General features: G+C 44.0%; 1 protein-coding gene across 1 annotated transcript in view; it reads left to right on the top strand.

Moving 5' to 3' along the window:
- SUFU (suppressor of fused homolog (Drosophila)) overlaps window positions 1-20,006 on the top strand; it is an 85,518-nt gene that overhangs the window by 41,126 nt on the left and 24,386 nt on the right. Inside the window, exons 3-7 of the mRNA XM_009575076.1 lie at window positions 3,612-3,754; window positions 6,273-6,358; window positions 8,412-8,484; window positions 13,159-13,312; window positions 14,822-14,933. Of these exons, the coding sequence (XP_009573371.1) occupies window positions 3,612-3,754; window positions 6,273-6,358; window positions 8,412-8,484; window positions 13,159-13,312; window positions 14,822-14,933 (568 nt within the window). The remainder of the gene's footprint in view (window positions 1-3,611; window positions 3,755-6,272; window positions 6,359-8,411; window positions 8,485-13,158; window positions 13,313-14,821; window positions 14,934-20,006) is intronic.

Raw genomic sequence — 20,006 nt, 5'->3', positions numbered from 1 at the left:
TGTGTATTTTCAAGTATTTAGTATACAAGTAGCTTCCAGTTGCGAGTTTAGGTGTCTCATTTGATATCTGCAGTAGGCATCAAAATGTGTACTGAGAGGTATGGCTATAAAACCATGAATGTTGAGAGACCCATATTGGCATCATTATCACTGAAGGTCCTGGTCCCATCCTTGGTTCATAGCAGCGCAAAACAGAGATCTCAGAAATGAGTTTGGAGGTGGCAGGCTGCTTCTCTGATTAGTCTGCATGGTATGGGATGCATTTTTGGGAACAACAGGAGCTATCTTTAGGCATGTCTGACTGAAGTGTGTTGCTCCTTGTAAGGTGTTTGTGCTTCTAGTATACCTGAGATGAGCGCGTGTGTTCTCTGCCTACTCATCTCTTGGTTTTATGGAAATATATGTGTACATGTAGGAAATACTAGCACATTGTACATGTTTGTGGATGAAAGGCAAGTTGTACGAAGTGTGTTATTGGCAGTACTGCAAATGATAGGAAAGTGCAAAAACCAGAGGAGACTTCTCCCATCCATCTGTGCTGTGATGACTTTGAGGATTTATCTAGATGTTGTATGTTCTAATTCAACATTTGTGAAACCCCCAAATTTAATTATAAATTTACTTTGGAGGAATCATTTATGAAAACTTTATGATTTTTTGGTTAAAACATTGTTTGAAGCTTAAATGAAGATTTTGATTGTCATATTTTGAAAACATGAGTGTGGAAGGTGACAAGGGAGGCTGCTCATCCCTGTTTACAGCATAAGGCAAGAGAAAGTAGTATCTAGGCCTTTGTTCCTGTAATTTCTTAGTTTCTGTGGCTACAAGTCCTGCAATTCAAGCTGTCCTCAGTGCTGCACTGGTCTCTGTACAAGAGCTGATCTTACATTCCATATGGGTTACAATGCAGCAAGCAAAGAGCTGAGCTTCAGGCTATAATTCTGAATTTCTTGCACTCTTACAGGTTTTAATTTGGCTTCATGTTATTTGCAGAAATTTTTTTGTGATTTACTTGAGTAGTCAGCGTGAATTTTGTGGTGTTCGTGTGCATGCAAGGGAGAGGGAGATTTTCTAAGTGTTCAGTGTTCACATGGACATAAACAGGTGGGTTTCCAGCAGAGACATTTGCATTTGAAAACCTGCTCTAAACGGACTGGGCTTTCCCAGGAGAAGCAGCACCAGCAATGAAATGCAGCGATCGATCAGCATAGAATTGTGTGAGCATTTGATGGGCAAAATGTTGTGGTATAAAGACAGGGCCCAAGAATAAGCTCTTTGTGGCTTTGTTTCATTCCTGAAAACTGTGACTGAGAGGCTTTTATAATTTAAAAAAAAAAATTAATCAGCCACATTTTGGCTAACCAGGAAAATATCACAAGATCGTTTGCAACATTCTAAGTGCTGTTTCTTTAATCCAATTTTGATACAAAAAAAAAAAAATCATGTTTTTCATTTCTGTTTGCTTATCTTTCCCCAACTCTAAAAGTAAAGTAATATCTGAACCACTCCTTTCAGTCGCAGAGCTGAAAGCGTGTAATTTAGTGTACATAATGATAAACTCTTCCTTTCAAGCAGCTTGCATTTGCTATGTCTTCTTTCTTTACTGATTTTAACTAAGGAAAACGTTCCCTTACTTATCACAACACTTCTGTTACATGCCTTGTTTTTCGGGCCAAGTTCCTTATGGTATTTGGAGTTTATTTTAATTTTTAATCAAATGAGCTGTCCAAGAACTTAGTCTGAAAAAACATATATAATAAATGTTCAAATACACACCAATGGGGACACCTGGTGGAGAAGCTACGAGTTGCCCAGGACGCCCAGCATTAAACCCATGAATGGGTGAGCGTGAGTTAGTTCTTTAGTGAGATGACTGCGTGTATTTTTAACTACAGCAACCGTGAGATAACTCTCATTAGTTTACGTGCCTGCTGGCTTACCTTACTTGATGGCTCCCTCAAAGCATCCTGCACTTGCTGCTGGCCCAGAGTACGTGCAGGCAATCGTGGCGGTGCTGATCCACGGGGGGTGGTGTGCAGGACACCTCAGTATCTGTTGTTTAGTGTGACTGGGGACAAAGCTGCAATTACTGGTAAATGCTGTTTCTCTCTTGCTGCTGCAGAAGCTGCCATGTTCGAGGATTCTTGGATAAGCCCTATAGATACTTATTTAAGAGATGTCCTATTGACGTGTATTTGGAAGGTGATGTGGGAAGGTTAGGTGGAGATCCAGGACCACATCTGCTTGTAGCTGCAGGGCAGAGGAGAAGGCTCCTCTGAATTGGATCCTGCTCTGTATCATATGAGCTGCTCCAGTCTCAATAGACAGCAACTCAAGTAACCACTAACATTTTCCACTCTGCAGTGGAAGTCCTAGTCCTCCTCCAGTGGGCAAGGCCTCCCTTCCCACTCTCCTGTAAGAGTGGCCTTGGGAGGGACCACAGTGAGGACAGCAGCCCAGACTGGCTTCCTCAATGAGCTTGGTCAGGGAGAGGGGTGCGGTGCTTGCCACTGACTTTGGAAGCAGGCAGGCAGTACTCAGTTCATCCCTGGGGCACTACACCTATGTTAGAGGGCAGGTTATGGCTTCCAGGCTGTTTATTTGTATGTGCTGTAAAAGCTCTACCTGGAGTGGGACAAGCACAAGACCCGAGGACAAGGCAGTCGCTAGGCAGCGTTACTGCACACATGCTCTAGGAACTGTGTGCAAACGGAGCATGCTTTAATTGGTGTGAAAATGGTCATGATTGGTTGTTTTACTTCTAGCATTAGCCTTTCTTGTAATGGGGCAGCAACATACAGATAGGTTCTGGTGTGCCTTCTGGCATGCACCAGCTGTGGAACATGGGATTATCTGGGGGTTTTGTCTTTCGAAGTAGGAGAGGAGGAAAAGAAAGGAATGCTTACAGTCATGAAGAGGGAAGGATAATTTCTGGCTCTTTGTTTTGATGCAGTCTATTCTGACATAGACTGAAATTTATAGCCTACTTGTTTTCTCATTGTTTGGGAAAGAAGGAAGATACTAATTATAATTCTGCACCAGAGCCACTAGACAATTGGGAGAGAAAGTGACTTTGACTTAGACCATCGTAATTTGGGCAGCAGACTGTGGATTTTTATTAGATATACAGAGTATTATTCGTGTTTAATTCACATTTCAGAGTCTTTTCTCTGTGGCACATCAAAGCTGCAAATTAGGTATGAATCGCCGTCCCATTGGCATCCAGTATAGCCTGCTGACTCTGCACCCTCTCACAAAATGAGTCTAATAGTAAATGAGAGAGAAGCTAATTTTATTTGTTGGTACTCCTGTGTTGGGATTAATATCATAGCAGGACACCATTTTTTGCCACAGGACTCAAGAGAGGGCAATTTTAAAGTCAGTGCTTGAATTCAGATGGCTCAATGAGACCCCTTTCCTGCTTCAGGTGCTTCACCTGACTCAGAGACTCAGCAGAGCTGGCTGGAGGCAGTCACTGTGAATAGTCACCAGTGACTGTCCTGGTCCAGATCAGAGGTCCCTGCCTGGCAGCGGTCAGGAGCAGATGCTAACAGAAGGAGTATTCTAGTAGAGTTTGCAAACTAAATATTTCTTGTTTCTCTTCCTTGCAGAAAACACCTTCTGCAGCGGTGACCATGTATCGTGGCACAGCCCTTTGGACAACAGTGAATCTAGAATCCAGCATATGTTACTGACAGAAGACCCTCAGATGCAGCCGGTGCAGACTCCTTTTGGGGTCGTTACTTTCCTACAGGTATGACCCAGCAATGGTGGCTCTGACTGTCACCTCCTGAGAGCGGAATGCGGCTAACATTACATTTCATTTAGCTTTGCTAAGTCAGATGCTTATTATACCATCTTCCACCTTTCTTCCTTATTTGGTCACTGTGGATCTCATCTTTGAGTTGTTACTCTGGAGGTATTCAGTAAGCATTTTACCAGGATTAAGCAATGGCACACTCAGTTCTCAAGATAGAGGTCTATCTGATGGAGTAAAGGTTTACACTGTGAAACAGACCTGGAGTTGAGTATTTCATTACTGCTCTGAAATTTCAAACATGAACATGGGGAAAAAAGTTGAGGGAAACACTTAGAAGGTAATGTAGAGCTAAATTCAAATTAATTCTATGGCAGTATCGGTAAGTGATCCACTAGTTTAAGTTCCAGGAAAAGTGGTGTTTGGAGCAAGACTCAGTTGCTTTAGCATTATTTAATGGCAGAAATGTAGCTTGCACCATTGACACAAAGATTCTTTAGAGGCTGCGTTTTCCCTTATTGATCGACAGTTTAAGAAAGGTTCAGGTTTGCTTTGCAAAAGAAACATTTTAAAAATCCTTTGCGATTTAACCCTACTGTTCAGTGAGTGGACCTTCCTTGGCCAAACAAGTTTGCTTGCTTTCCCAAAGTCCTGCTTCTCAGTGATGTGTCTTAGATTTGGACATTTTTAAATTGCATATGGAGTTATTAACCTTAGTGAAAGAGCTGGTATAGTTTATACCAACTGCTGATTTCTCCCTGCTCCTGTGGAAAAGCTTCCCTCCTGTGGGAAAATTCAAGTGTCTGTATTTTAGAATTTAAGCTTCAAGTTGCTCCCATTTGTCCTTCGCTGTAGTTGCAACATGTAAGGGGAAGCTCTATTACTACAGATCTGCACAAGGCAACTGCTGTGCAACGGCAAAGGCTTTCCTGAGTTTTCTGAGGTGCCCAAAAGTCTGTGTTTTATCAACAAGAAAGAGATGGGTGTGGAATTAATCAGTGAAAGGTGAGTTTTGGGACCTGGAAGCAGAGGTAGAGAGCCAAACTAAGCAGGGTGATTTCTGGCTGACTCCCCAGTTAGTGCTGCATTTGTCCACATCTCTTGTTTAGTGCCCAGCTGTCCTGGATCAAAGGACAGTCAACTTGTTGGATCCTGAGGCTCTTGGCCTCTAATCTTCCACAACACATACGGTTGACTTGTTTTTCCCCTTTGTTTGATGCTTGTTTTTATGGATTTGTTTTGACCCATGAGGATAAATGATTGCAAAAAGAAAAGAATGAACACAAAATAATATCCTGTTTAGAGTCTTGCTGTTTGTATGTAATTAGTGAGTGAAGGCCCAGGGAGGGGTGTCCTGAAGAGAGGGTGATTCAGGCTGTTCATGGAGGAAGCCTGGGAGATGGGTGGGGATGAAGTGCATCTCCAAGGGCTGGGTCCTGAGAAAGTGAGCTCTGCAAGGGGCAGGGGAGATAGGGTGTGCAGAACTGGGTACATGCTGATGTTGATGGCTTTCCACGCAGATCTCTATCGGTTCAGATACGTGCTTGCAGCAAAGGCACATCATGCACTTCTGCTTGCTGCTCTTCAGAACTTAGTTTTCAGTTTTCCTCTTTTCTGGTAAAACATCAGTTGAACAGATTTTGACCAAAAATCCAGTGTCGTTGGAAAAGGCTTAGAGTATTGAGGAAGAAAATAGAAGGCCATGGCTACAATAATTTTTCATCCCAAAGAGTGAATCGTTGTGCTCAAAGGCACAAGCCAGAGGTTGATGGGTCAGGAAGAAACTGCCTTCCTCTATCAGCTGAAGGGTGTTTCACCCCTTCATTTGAAGCGGCTGATCTCAGCTGCTGTGAGAGGGACATCTGGTATTGCTCAGTGTAGCAGCTCCCATCCTGAAAAGCAAACACATCCTGCCTTATACAGGAAGGCAGAAGTTTACATTTGCCTGCAGTGACGAGTGGATTATGCCATGTGTAAGCAGCTTTACTTTATGGTGCTGGGTAAGATGTGACTAGTCAGCAAACTGAGCTGGTCAAGGATTTATGAGCACCAAAGCATTCCCTTGTGGCAGTGGGTCCCTTGCCTGATTGTAGTTGCTGGTGCAGTATTGCATTTGCCCCTAGCAGTTGGCCAACAGAGCAGTGTTTTGCGTGTGCTCAGACCCTAACCTGTCCTGTCTTGTGTGGACTAGATTGAAGAGCGAGAACAGACTAGTGGATCTTCGGTAAACCCTGATTTGTCACCAGGCCCTCCTCATAGTTAAGTTCACACATGCCATGCAAGATTAAATGTTACGTGACCAGGGCACTTCACATGGTAAGTGTAGAGAGAGGACATAAGGAATTGCAGAATCCCTCTGTTGTCTCAGGCTCCATTTGTCCTCGCTCATCTGGTTAATTTAAAGAAATGCTTCTCTGTATCTGCACTGTTTGATCCAGCACCACGTGGCACATTTTCTCTGCAGTTCTTGCACGGTTCCCATCCAGTTTAGTATCTCTGTTTTCATTTACTCCAGATTGTTGGAGTTTGCACTGAGGAACTGCATGCGGCTCAGCAGTGGAATGGGCAAGGGATCTTGGAACTGCTTCGGACTGTCCCAGTGTAAGTGCTCATGTAGCCCCACATAGGGGAGCATTCCTGTAGAGAACAATTCAGTTGTTTGTTTTTATTAACAATCTTTAACTTGTTGATGGAACATATTTAATCCTGTGCTGTAGCAAGAGATGGGAATTCATTGCAAATCTGTTCTCACGCACAGACACTTAGATGGCAAATTAATGCATGTGGAAGTCCACATGTTCAGGGTGAAATAGAATGAGGTCTTGAAAGCTTAATTTCCTTCCTCTTACGCCTGCAGCATTTTCTCATTGGTTCTTCCTGAGAGAGCTGGGATAACTGTTACCGGTGACCTCTCTGTGTAGTTCAAAAGAAAGGAAGGACAGGGTCTGACTTACAGTGCCTAGCAAAGCTTGGGTACTGTCTGAAAGTGAGAAAGTCGCTCTCAAACTGGCCCCACTCTTGGTGAGCCAATTTGCAATAGGAGGAGTGTTCATGCAAGTGAAATTCATTGTTATTTCTCCTGCGGCAAAACAAAGATGTCATTGGGTTAAGGAGGAGATGGGTTTTAAATGTTAAATGGTATGTTGATGCTTTATTTGCTGCCAGGTTGCAGCTAAGTTTTTTTGGCTTGCAGGTGTTTTATTTAAATGTTTTTCTCTTATATTTAGTGGAAGTTATTGGTTTTTTAAACAATATTTTTTTAAACAAAATGATTCTGAATATGTGTTCCTGGGCACAATAGTACACTCTCTAGTGTCACAATGGCCTTTAATTGATTGATTATTTGGAAGAGTCCAGCCTTTGCTGCTGGATTTCTTAAACTTGAACTTTTCCCTTTTAGGCATAAGTGCAGATAATTCATGAGAATGCCCTAGAGTAGAGTGAATTTGTCCAGCTGCAAGCTTTGTTTCTGGGACCCCAAGACAATAAACACTGCCTGCAGCTCCCTTGGCTCCTCTAAGTCAATACAGATATAGCACCCCTCTCCTCAGTCTGTTCTCATGTTGGTTTTTGGCATTTGTGCCGTGGTACAAGCACCTTTCCAAGGATAAAATAAAACCCAAATGTGCATGATTTGAAGGCAAAACTACTAAGCCGCTGATGTGGAGTCAGGGTAGAAGTCTCTTGCATCCCAGTGAGGGACTGAAGCAGGTGGCACCTCCGCAGTTAATAATTAACAGCTTCCAAAGTGATGTGAAAAAAGAGTGGGTATCGATGCATCTGAAAAGCTATAAAATATTAACTTTTATTGCTCCCACTCCAAGTGCTTTAGGAGACTGTAACACAGACAAGGCCAGAGGAGGGGGCTTTTGACTGCAATAACAAAGTATCTCATGAAAAAATGAAAATTTTTATGAGAATTCCAAAAGACTTCAGTTTTTACTTCAAATGAAAAGCACAATCTAAGGCTGACTTCTGTAGTCTGCCTGCACCGTGACCCAAAGTAAAGTCGCCGAGTAGTTCATCTTTAGTAGTCTGAAACAGTAATCTGTTTTCTATCGCCTTTGTTGGGAAACATCTTGACCCTTCCGACTTTTATTGCTATTGAAAACAAAGATTTCCCTGAACCATCTGAGTACTCGACCATTAAGTACCAACTGGGCAAAATGTCTATTGTGAGGATATTTATCAGACCAATAAGCTTTTTATGGTATGAACATGACTGCCGATCTCAGCAAAAAGTGCAATCCCATTGGGACCCTGCTGCATCTTTAGATACGTAACAGAGGTATAATTCTTGATCTCATGCCTTGCCCATCTTTCTTAGACCTTGGCGACACTGGACTTCTCAGTCCCAATTCAGTTACCTGTAAGATTAAAACCCAGTTCAGCCTTGTATGAGTAAGTGGGTCCACACAGGAGATAGCCTGACATGGCAGATAACAGCTAGGTCATGGAGGGCTTTCATTATGTATTTGGGAAATGTAAAGGACAAATGCATGCTATCGGGTATATACACAACATAGAGGGGCTTCTATGCTTGTTTTAAACTGTCTTGTGCTTTCTTCTAGTACAGGTTCACTCTGAGGACTCTGTTGGGGAGTACTAGCTAAAGTGCTTGTTTGGTTCATTACCTTTCTTTCTTTCTGTGTAGCGCTGGAGGCCCCTGGTTGATAACAGATATGCGAAGAGGAGAGACAATATTTGAGATTGATCCACATCTGCAAGTATGTCTTTAGTTAATAAAATGTCATGTCTTTTGTAGTAGCCAGGGAGAATTGGTTTAATGCTATAAAACTATTATTTTCTGTAAAGGTGCTGTGATCTCAATGTTTGCAATAATCCCAGAAAAGTGTTAGAGACTCCCTTTGCCCTCTCAGAGGTGGTTCAAGAGTGCACATGTCCAGCCCCAGGTGGATGGCAGCGCTAGGAAGAAATTTAGAGAAGGGAGACCAGGAAAATGGTATCTCATATATGAGACATTGGTAAGATTTGGACTGCATGTTTTAGAAAGGAGGAAAATAGAAGAAGATAAAAGAACATAGAACAGTGCAAGATTTAGAGATGATAGATCAGGAAATTCTCCTTTGTTTTATATGCAAGCATAAGGAGATACAATATGCAGAAAACTAAAAACCAACTAAGTAATATTTTTTCACAGCGAATGTGACAGTGTAGCTCATTCCTGTAGGATGTCACTTGAAGCCAGGTAGTTAGTGTGGTCTGAGAAATAATGGGAAGCCAAAAGTATCTCATGCAGTTGTTAATAATCCATGCAGGAAGATATATTAAACCTTCTTCTTCAGAGTTCAAGTTAATTTCTGAAGTTTAAAGATCCGAATAGGACCTCTATGGAGGTGTTACCGTCCCATGGGCTACTGCTGATCCATGCGTTTGGGAGACAGTTGCTGCATCCCTTCAGCAGAATTATGGTACTGGAGTATATGGGTCCCAGGCAAATCCAGTGTGGTGCTGACCTTGTTCCAGTGAATCACTGAGTATTTGCTTTTAACAGAGAACTTATGGCTTAGCCTGGAAGGGCACGTGCATATGTGCACGTTTTGTACAAGCTATTGCATTTGCGTATGGTCTGTGTGTCTGCATCTGATTACCCTCAGTTGCCTCACAGCATCTTTTATTTTGAAAGCTTAAGAACAAAACCAAATTCTACTTTTACTGTTTTTAAGGATTTGTTCATCTAAAATAACCCTAGTCTGAGAGACACACAAAAAAATGTTCCACAAATGTCCCACAGTGTGGGAGCTAATACAACTGCAAGTCCTATGAAGTTTTTTAGGCTCTTCAAAATTTTGCCCTCTCCCCTCCTGGAGGGTGTTTGTCTGTACTCTGCACACTGGTGATTCCTAATGATAAAACAGGGGTTTCTTCAATTTACTGTAAATGAAAAGTAGCTCAGCTTACTGGAATCTGAGTCAGCCAAGGCAAGTTAAGGCAAATAAAGAGTACCTCTGCCTCACCAGTGTGTCCTACCACTAAAAGCTGTTATGTCTGTAGTCTTTCCGGACTTCCTCACATTGAAGACATTCCTGTTTCTGTTCTCTCTTGCCCTTGCAGTAGTGCGTATGCACAGGTGTGTGTGTACCTCCTTCCTGCTCTGCTGCCACAGCCCCTGGGGATTCACAGGGCAAAACCTGCTGCTGCGGCGCTGAGTCCTGCAAAGAGCCTTTGCTGAGCACGGGGAGCAAGGCTGTGCCGGGCTGGTTCAGCCACGTCATGCGCCTCCTGCTCTAATTAGTGGGGAAAGGATAAAGTGTCATTCGCTTGGCGTTTTCTTGGTGATGGTACAGGGTGTGTGAGAGCTGAAAAGCAGCAGTGGAAGATAGGTGGAGGGGAGGGAGCAGGCAGAGAAAACGGACAACTTTCCTGGGAGCAGGCAAGCACATTGCCTGCCTGGGAAGCGGGCAGAGCTTGTTTTGAGGCTGCATTGTCTCTTGTGGGAATTGGTTGAGGCCTAAACCCAGCCCTGGCAGCAGCAGCTGTACTTTCTGTTCGAAGTTGCCGAGAATGGATCCCAACTAAGATGTCATCCCAGGATGTCGGCAATTAACGCTGTGGCAACGCTGGCTGTTTTCTGTTCAGCCAGGCTTCCCTGTAGGCCATTCAGATTTCCCTGGCAGCACTGTCAAACAATCCCTGTTGGTCCCCAGCTCTGCGCTGATTCTCAGTGCTTTGCTTCTGTTTTAGCAGATATCTCAGAAGAGAATAAAGCTGATTTGAATTTCCTGAGTTGTGGTTGCCGCTCTGCGGGTCACGCTGCAGTGCTCTGGCTCGTTTAGAAAGGGATCAATGACTTATAAGAGCCTCAGAGCATCCCTCCCACATGCTGAGAGGAAAATGGGACAGAAACATCCTTTCTTTGAGGAAGGAAAAAGCCGAACCTCCTTTGCCCTGGGCTCCTCCAACCTCCTGCTCAGGCTGCCCTTTCAAGGGAGGAAGAACAGCCCCTCAGCCCAGGCACATCTTTGCTGGCTAAAGATGGGGTAAAGCTGTGCATTGCCCTAGCTGAGAGTCTGCACTGGTTAGGGTTTTTTTGTTTGTTTTTTTTTTTTCCCCTTCAACATCAATACTTGCAAGCGTTATAAAACAGGCATGCAAATTAGGCTGCCTTAGGCCAGCTCGTTTCCATCAGCCCCCCTTGATCTCCAAGGGATGCCAACAGAGCAGTACTCTTCCCCTGAGGAAGTGCTCTGCAAACCAGCTGAGATGCAGATGACGAGTCCCTTTCCCCCTCCCCAAGGCTCTGCGCACTGTCCAGGGGCCCCGGACTGTGTCTGTGAGCGGGGGCCCTGACTGCAGGGATGGAGAAGCACGTCCCACCAGAACCTCTGCTCAATGGAGTCCTCAGGGCCCTCTGAGCTCTTCTGCTCCTTGCTCAAGGGCAAGTTTGGTGGCTCTCCCATGCTTCTCCATCACTGGAATGAAGAATAACCGTGCTGACAAGTTAAATCTCCCCATGCCAGCTGATTTGGGTCCTCACAGAGCGCCGTGGAGGGCTCCCAAAGGAGCCACGTGCTACATCTCACTTAGAGCATCATTTGCATATGTAGGATCAGATGTATTTTTGTTTCTTTTTCCACAACTTCTATTTCTGGGTGAAACAAATAATTTTATGTTTAGGATATAACAAAAGAAAATCCCAACAGATTTATTATTTCTCAGATTTTCCCATTATGTTTTCATAGAAGCCAGTTTCCCCTGATGCCGGAGGAAGATCCCACCAAGGAGTAGTCTTTCAGGGAGAGAGGCAGAAGGAAGAGAGTCTCTTGAATGCTTAAATCTAAGTCAGGACTGCTCTGGTCCTGCCCCCAGGATTCTGCCTCTGCTCTTGGGCCAAAGAGCCAGTTTAGGGAGGTGATCCAGCTGAAAAAAAAAAAGCAGTTGGCTCAAAGGAAGGGGTAGGAGCACATGGAGGAGGGTTGGGACTGCAGCCACTCTGAATTACATCAGCTTAAACTGCTATGCAACCACACCCTGAGTGCTTGTGCTTATCTTTGAGCTGCTCAAATCCTTTTTTGAACCGTCACAAGAACAGGCAATGCTCTTTCTAGGGCACAGCATGTGCAGCTGGGCAAGGGGAGGAATGGTATGTGGGTTTTAGTCTAGAAACTGCTTCTTAGGGAACAGATTTTGCAAAGCTATGGATGCTCCCACGGTCTCTTGACTCCAGTGGCAAGGTCAAACTGGAGCGTAGTAATAACGAGCGTTGTGCGTAACACAGCTCTGCTCTTTCCTCAAATCTTCAAAGTTTCTGTCCCGCAAGTGGTGGGACTTACTGCCTATTCCGAGGTGACCCAGATGTAAGCAGTGAGATGGAGATCTTGCTAGTGCCACTGAGCGGTACCAGAAGTGACACCCCTTCAGAAGAGGGGGAAAACTAGCCGGGTTGATTCTGTGCCAGGGGAGAGGTGACAGCGGTAAGAGCAGCCCTTCCTCGGTGTAGCTCAGCCCTGAGTTTGTTCAGCTCAACATTACCCCCTTGTGGGACATAGGTGGAAATTCAGACTGATGCCAGTTCCCCTATCAGGTAGGTGTCCTGTGGAGGTTTTGGCTGTAGCTTAGGGTAGTCTTGCTGGCAACAAATGCAGATGTCCTTGAGAAAATGCATGGTGTCAGAGAGTATCCAGCTGCTTGTAGTTGGTGTGCGACACCTTCCTAGACCCAAACGGTGGTTACGTGCTTGGAAAGTCCAACTTGCAAGGGAGGGCGTTTGTGTATTTTGCTGATAGAGAAAGCTATGCAAAAGCTTTGATATTGCACAGACCTGTGTCTCCTTGCACGTTTGTCCTTTACTGAACACCCCAGCACGTTGAAAAGCAGAGGTTGTCCAGGCAGTTTGCAAATGACGAACTCGTGTGAACGATGAGTCTCTTTGTGAGCTGTTTTCATTATGGGAGTCCTTGGTAAGTTTGGAAAGGGATCTTAAGTTTCGTTATTGAGGAGTTTGTTATCATTGACATATAATAGGTAGACTGCCAAGCTGTGCTTCATACAGGTGTATACACTGTAGTGTCATAAATACTTTGAGTTGGTGTAAACTGGAGCTAGCACTGAAAGAGGCAACTCTACATATCCCAGGCTGCTGATTTCCACCTCTGTCTTTCCCTGCTTTGTGCCTGCCGGGGCCACCTAGTAAAGTAGTGGGGAAGAGGTAGGAGTCCAGACCAACCTGCTATGGAAAAGGTTTGTTAGACCAGCTCCCTGATTTGGCTCAATGGGCAGTCACCCTTCGCTGATATATCGAAGCACAGGGGCCAGAGAGTGGAAGGGCGAAGGGTGGATATGCAGGAGCTGCTGAAGGTTGGGTTGAGCCAGGGTGGGTTCCAGCTTAGGTTCAAGCCACACCCAAAAAAAGTCTTCGGGTTTTGGATCTTTTCAAGCAGGAGAGAGTTGACAAAGGGATTGAGACAGATGGCTCAAACCTGAGTGGAGTGAGTGCCAAATGTGCCTGGGATGATCTCAGCCGGCCCCCAGAGGACGACGAAGACAGCAGGAGCATTTGCATCGGGACCCAGCCGCGGCGGCTCTCTGGGAAAGGTAAGAGGTCCTGGGCTGAGTCACTGTCGTGGCCTTTCGGCTTGTTTTCTGATGGGTCTGGGCAGCGGGCCGAATCATGCAGCATCTTGGGGTTCATAAGAAACACCACAGTTACTGGGAGTATGTCTCAGGGGAGCGAAATGAATTTTGGTGTGGCCTCTTTGAGGAAGGCAGGAGAGCGGAAAAGAGATCTTTGCATTGTTTTGTCTAAATGTTTCTTTCAGTTTTTAGACTATTTCTAATCTAGATCTACAAAGTTAAACTGAGCACTGGATGAAACCAGGACTGTAAACACCTGCAAGGTGAAGCAACTGCATTTTCCCAGGCTGTGTTTCCTTCTTAACATGGCCGCTTCTTGGGTGGCAAGTTGGACTGACAATGCACATTGCTGTAGCTGAACTCAAGTGGTTCTTGCAAATACCGAACTCTGGAAAGAAGAAATAAAATACGGTGGAGTTCCCCTTTGCAGTGAGATGCCATGTCAGGGTACAGATGTCATAGCCATTACACGTGCTTGAAATTATGCATGTTACCTTTCAAATGGATGAAGCAACGTAAAATTTGAGGGCTTGAGATTTCCTGGAATTAACGATGGTTTCCACAGGAATGGTATCTTACTTGTTTTTAAGTCCATGGTAAAAAAAAATATTTAAATGCATATAGGGTTCTTTCTGGCTTCTGTGCAAATATTTTGAACTGCACTGGATCTAAAAAGGCTATTTTCCCTCAGGTCTGCAAATGAAAAGCCCAAGACAGGTATACATGGTGATATTCGTATATCCTTCAAAAGATTTTGAAATAATTTGGATATTTTTTTCTATACCTGATTCCCACATTTCTCAATAAAAGAAGAAAGGTAGGAAAGCATCCTATTAAAGTAGTTGCCCATTAGACATTATAGGAAAATGAAAAAGTAAAAAGACTGCATCTGAACTGCATAATTTGCAGCTTATTTTCAAATGTGAGCTTGAGGCTAAAGTTTGCCCTGCATAAAATTCCTTTCTTTTGTGAATCTTATTGCAAATTAGTCGACAGCTTTGCAAAGCCAATTGCAAAAACTCGGGAACCTCCTTGCACTCGTTTGGTAAAAGAACAAATTCCTGTTATGCCTTATGGGAAAAGTGACTTCCAGCGCAAAGGCTGGAAGTGTCAGGAGGTTCTGTGAGAGCTGCAGAAACAGCAAACATCTCATTTATGAAAGGATGCAAAACTACGCAGAATTTCCTCGTCAGGAGGGCTCAGTGCCAAAGGTTCCAGCTCTCCTTGCTTGACACAACATCGCAACCCAAAACCGGAGAATTCAAGCTGACTTTATAAAGTGAAATAACTCCTAAGGTGCAGGAAGAGCTGTTAAGAATTCATCCTTAGCATCTCTTCATTTCTTTCTGAAGGGGAAGAGTTTAGATGAAACACACCATAGAAGCAGGCCTTTTAAAAAAAGCTGACATCTCCTTGTGTCTGTGATGTTTCTGGGGACTCTAAATCATGTTAAAAAAAATTCTCTTTCAGATACGGAGCAAATCAGGGAGACTTTGCGGAGAGGGCTTGAGATTAACAGCAAACCTGTTCTACCTCCGATAAATGCACAAAGACAGAACGGGTTGAACCATGACCGAGCACCGTAAGTTTCACCCTGCACACTCAGATGGTGGGAGGAGGGAGGCTAAAGAGCTCAGCGTGGAAAACAAAGTCAAAGCTGGGTGGGAAAAGACTTGGTAAGGGGAGAGGAAGGCTAGCAGCAATTACTTGCAAAGCACAATGATAGAGGAAAAAGAGTTGTTCGGGTTCGTTAATGGGCTAGTACTCAGGAAGGCAGATTTTGAGAGGGGTTTTGGACAAACCTTGCTAATGCAGAGTGGCTCTCACTGTGTTCTGTAGAACCTGCTGTTCACGGTGTACAGTGTTTGAAATCAGACTGGACTGAGCCCTATAAAATGTACTGTGGTGAACAGTGCTATGGTATCCAAAGAGCTAGGTGTCACAGATGAGTGTTTGCTAATGTTTTTGCCTGAGCATTTTGTTTTCAAGCTTGTAATTACAAACTTTTTGCTTAAAATGTTGATTTTTTTTTTTTTTTTTTTTTTTTAAAGTGACTTTGATCTTGCCTTGCTTAAGCAGGCAGGTACTGGCAGTGATTACATGCCAATACCATCCTGGTCTCTAATAGTCTGTAGACTAACAGGTGATTTAAGTGGGACTAGGTGGGTCTGTAGATCTCTCCTCATTTGTAACTTTTGACTTCAGTGAATCTATAGGACATTACCTGTAGTTTCAAGCCATCTGCAGTATCTGCACTTCTGTCTTTTTGGGTTTCTCCCCTTCCCCTCTTAGGCTTATTTCAGTTGCTAGTTAAATATCTTCCCATCAATTTTAATGTTTTCATCTAAATAATACAGAAAGGCATGCATCTTTGCTGCACTCTTTCATCTTGGTATTTCCTTTGGTTTCCTAGTCTCTGATGAACATTTGTGCTTTCTTGTTGCAAGAGTAAAGATCATCTTGAAATCAGCTCTTCCCTGTAGTCCCAGGCAGGGACAGCATCCTGCTCTGTTTCAATTCCGTTTCTTTCTTGATTCAAGCATCTCATGAGAAAAATATTCCTCATACTTGGTTAGGACCCTGATGTCCTTTCTTGTTCCATTTTGTGGGTGACTTCTGATTTGCCTTACATATGAATGTTTCTGAGTTGCCTAATCCTTTGGGGGAAGTATTATGTCAATTGCTGATGCCGTGTACTAGTAAGTAATATGAGATATTGGTGCTTATTAAAAAAAAAAAAATCTCAAGTGGCTTTATTATTGCTTTAGGAATAATCTTACTTTTGCTATATAGTAATTATATATTACTATATAATAGTAAGATTCTGACCTGACTCAAGATTTTGAGTAGCAGTTCCCTGCCTGAAGGTTGGTCCCATTGGACCATAGGTTGGTCCCGTTGGCCCCATTGAAAAAATAAAATGATACCATCTGATTTGCACAAATCACACCGAGCCTTGAAAGGCTCAAAAGTATTGAGCGGGATTTCTCAGCTGGGCTCCTGCCTGAATCTGCATGCCCAGTAAAAGCTCTGAGTTCCAAGTGGTTGGGGATGACCAGAAGCATTTGTGGTGCGCATCAGGTCAGGGAGGCAGCTGATGGGTAAGCCTTAATGCTGGGAGGCAGTTGTTGCTTAGATAAGAAAGCTTTACGTTATTCAGGGTAAGATAAACAGAGATATGCTCAAGACAGAGTGGTGAAAGGTTAGCAGAGGTCTAAGATGAAGCACACAAATATTTACCTGGGTTTTTAACTGTTCTGAGACAGAGAGGAAGGCACGTCAAATTCAGAGCCTCATATCCGTGACAGCGCTCTTTGTTGCAAATCTGTCTTAACCTGTAGCAGCTGCATACCCACCCTACCTGAAGCCTGAGTGGTAGGAATGGCTGGTTCCCAGTGTTTGCCTCCTAGAAGATCAATACATTTCGCTGAGGTCTATGGTTACCACTGTGGAAACTGATAGCTAGCCTGTTTCTCTGTAATAGCAATTCGGTTAAGGAAAGAGAGCAATCGGCTGTGTGTCTTGCCAGCAGTTACTTTGGTGATAGTATCGGAGGGATAGAGGAGATCTCCTCAACTTAAAACAGCAGTGTGTCCTAATGCTTTCGTCCTCTATCTTACTGACTACTTTGACAGGAATTTGGAAACGGTCTTTTTCTACTTTTGCAGTGGCTTCTCTTCTCCAATTCATGTAGCAGATACAATGGGACTTGTTCAATGCATTTACCATACTGAGAGGCGTGGTTTGTGCTGGAAAACAGTGTTTACTCTCAACCTCTAACTAACTGGTACTTAAATCAGACCTGATGATTACCCGTACTGTGGCTGAAACTTATCAGTCAACGTATTTTCCAGCACAGTGTGGTATAGGTGAAGCAGAAGAGGAAGATCTTACTAGGTCTCAGCTTTTCCTAATACACTGTCTCAGCATGTCTTATGCATTTGAGCAAAGTTGCTCAACATGCTATTAAGTACATGAGCATGATCTGGAGACTCTTGTCTCCAGCTACTGCAGAGGGATGTAACTTAGGAGTTCAGCTTTTGCAGGTAGTGATATATCTACATCCATGTTCCCTACAGGTACCCGCAGTGGCAAAGGCTGAGACACTACAGGCACAAAATCCAGTGCAGATATAATCATTTCGTAAGACTTTCAAGCACCTGAGGTGAAGGACAGGTCTTGCACATAGATCTAGTCCTTCTGGTGCAATGCTTGCTTGGGCCTGGTAGGGCTGGGACTCAGTTTTGTCCTTCACTGTAAATCTTGTGTAATCAAAGGCAACTCATTTAGCTATTGAGCTTCAGTTCTGAATCTATAAAATGGGACTAATAACAATGTCATCTTCTTGAGGCACCACAAGGATAAATATGTTAACGATTACGAGGTGCTGGCTGATGGGAAGCAGGCTTGTGTGTAATCATATCCTGCACTGTACACACCAGACCATAAAATATCAAACTCGTGGTTCGTTGCAAGGGTCCTGTGAATAACTGGTGCATTAGAGGCTCCTCGGGAACTTGACAGAAATGCTCTGTTGGGGCATGGCAAATTGTTCCAAATCTACTTTCCATAGGGAGCACTGCAGAACCCCAGGCTGTCAAATTTGCTGACATTTGCTGACACCCAGCTGACATTAGGGTGTTAAAGTCTGACACAGACTCTAATGGCTTCGTGCAGAAGAGGAATGTGCTGTTTATTTATCATAGATTTGCAGCCACCAACTGCTTTCCTAGTAGCTTTCTTCCCCTTCTTTTATCCTAACCCTACCACCCACACACAATAATCTATCAGGGTTTAAAGCAGACAACCTGTTCTGCATTCAGCGTCACAAAAGAGTATCAGAAACACTCAAATTCGAATATTTATTTGTATAAAATGTGGAGGATCCAGATTCCATACAGATTTCCCTGTCTTTGTGTAGTTACAGTTTTCAGTGCTTATGCAAAAGCCTCACATTGTTTGGTTGCAGATAGGGCTTGATTCAGTGTTCTGGCTCCAGCAAAGCACATACTTACATGTTAAGCATGCATATTACCAGTTGTTCACTGTCCCAGAGTCCTAAAAAAAAAGTTCCTTTGAGAAGAAGCTGGTTTCTGTCAAAACCCTGTTGGGCAGCTGTAGTATTTTGATTCATTAGTGTTATTACTGTAGACTGTGTAGCCCTTTTTCTCCTAAGGATATGAATAAAAGCACTCTTAATGCTTAAAACTGCCTCGGACATCTGTTTCTCAAAATGACTGTTAGCTCAGTTCATAAGCAGCCATTAAATCAGTTCGTATGCATTAAACAAAAGAACATGTAAATTAATCTTTGGAAACATGACTAATCATTTCGACCATAGGTAACATAATACTCTTGATTACTGCTTGGAAAAATGAGGCGTGTATGAATACAAATGTGCTTTACAGTGGCGCATTATTTATTTCTTAGGACCCATCAGCTTAGTAGGTGCTGCGCAGACAGACAGAAAGGCAAGGCTCCCAGTCTCCTGAACCCTGCAGATTCACTCTTGTTGGATACAGTGAGCTGTTACCCATAGGGAACGTTTAGATGTCAGACTGAACGCTGCTGCTAAGACCTCAGTGGGCTGGAAGCTCCAAATGTCAAAGTTCAGTGACACTTCAGGAGTCTTGCTTCATTCGCTGTTTAATTTCTTGATGTAATAAGTTCTGGGGCCAAGTCTTTAATTGTCCCTTGCAATTAGCTTTGTGCTCTCCTGTGAGGTAGGTTAGCAGTATCTCCACTTTACAGATGAGGACAGAGGAGTTAATTTGCCACAGTTGCAGTGAGAGCCAGGGTTGGGATAGGGGAATTCTTGACCTTTTCCACCCCTCAAGGGTCTCCTTGATCACGCAGTGTTGCTGAAAGTGATGTTTTTCTGCCCCTTGGCTGACTCAGACCGTTCTACTGCTCCTGTGAGCTGAGGCATGGAGTAGAAACCTAGAGCTAGCATGCTGCATTACTGCACAGGTTGAGGCTAAAATTATCAGTAATTGCTACATTTCATTGTGCCAGGATTCAAGTAATGCCCACATGCATCCCCAGTGTCTGAAGGTGAGGCTTGAGTGGTGGAAAAAGGTCTCCCAAGGCTGCATTACTTTGACAAGGCTTTTCCAGCATCTCTTTGCTGTTTATCACTCTCCCTCTTTTCCAGAAGGATAAAGCAGTGTGGCTCAACGTGCCTGATTCCCATATTTCTGTCTGGGATTTCCCAGATAACTCTGCGTGCACTGGTCCCCTCATGCACGGTGGTCATTTGTCCAGGGGCCCACAACGGATGCCCCAGAGACTTCAAGTCCCATCTGCATTCAATTTCCAGGCAGAAAGACAGGTTGAATCCAGGGAAACCTGAACATATGGTAGCTCTATACCCATGTGCTAATTCCATCCAGCCCTGAACAGTTTCCAGCTGTGCAGGGAAATGAAGGCAGGTTCCTGGCAACCAGAGCAGGGAACAACCCTCCGGCAGGTGGGGCTGGCAGGACTATCCTGGCTGTGACCTTCTGGTGCGCTGCACCCTGAGCATCTCAGGTTGTTGCCCTTCCCTTGTGGGAAGAGGTACGAGTTGTGTCACTCCAGAAGTCCTCCTGGGATAACGCCAGACTGACACATGGTGTACCTGGTTTGGATGGCATGAGTAACAGTGGCACACTTG

Source organism: Fulmarus glacialis, unplaced genomic scaffold (assembly GCF_000690835.1).
Source record: "Fulmarus glacialis isolate BGI_N327 unplaced genomic scaffold, ASM69083v1 scaffold3813, whole genome shotgun sequence".
Taxonomy (NCBI): domain Eukaryota; kingdom Metazoa; phylum Chordata; class Aves; order Procellariiformes; family Procellariidae; genus Fulmarus; species Fulmarus glacialis.
This window is presented reverse-complemented; position numbering and strand designations above follow the sequence as displayed.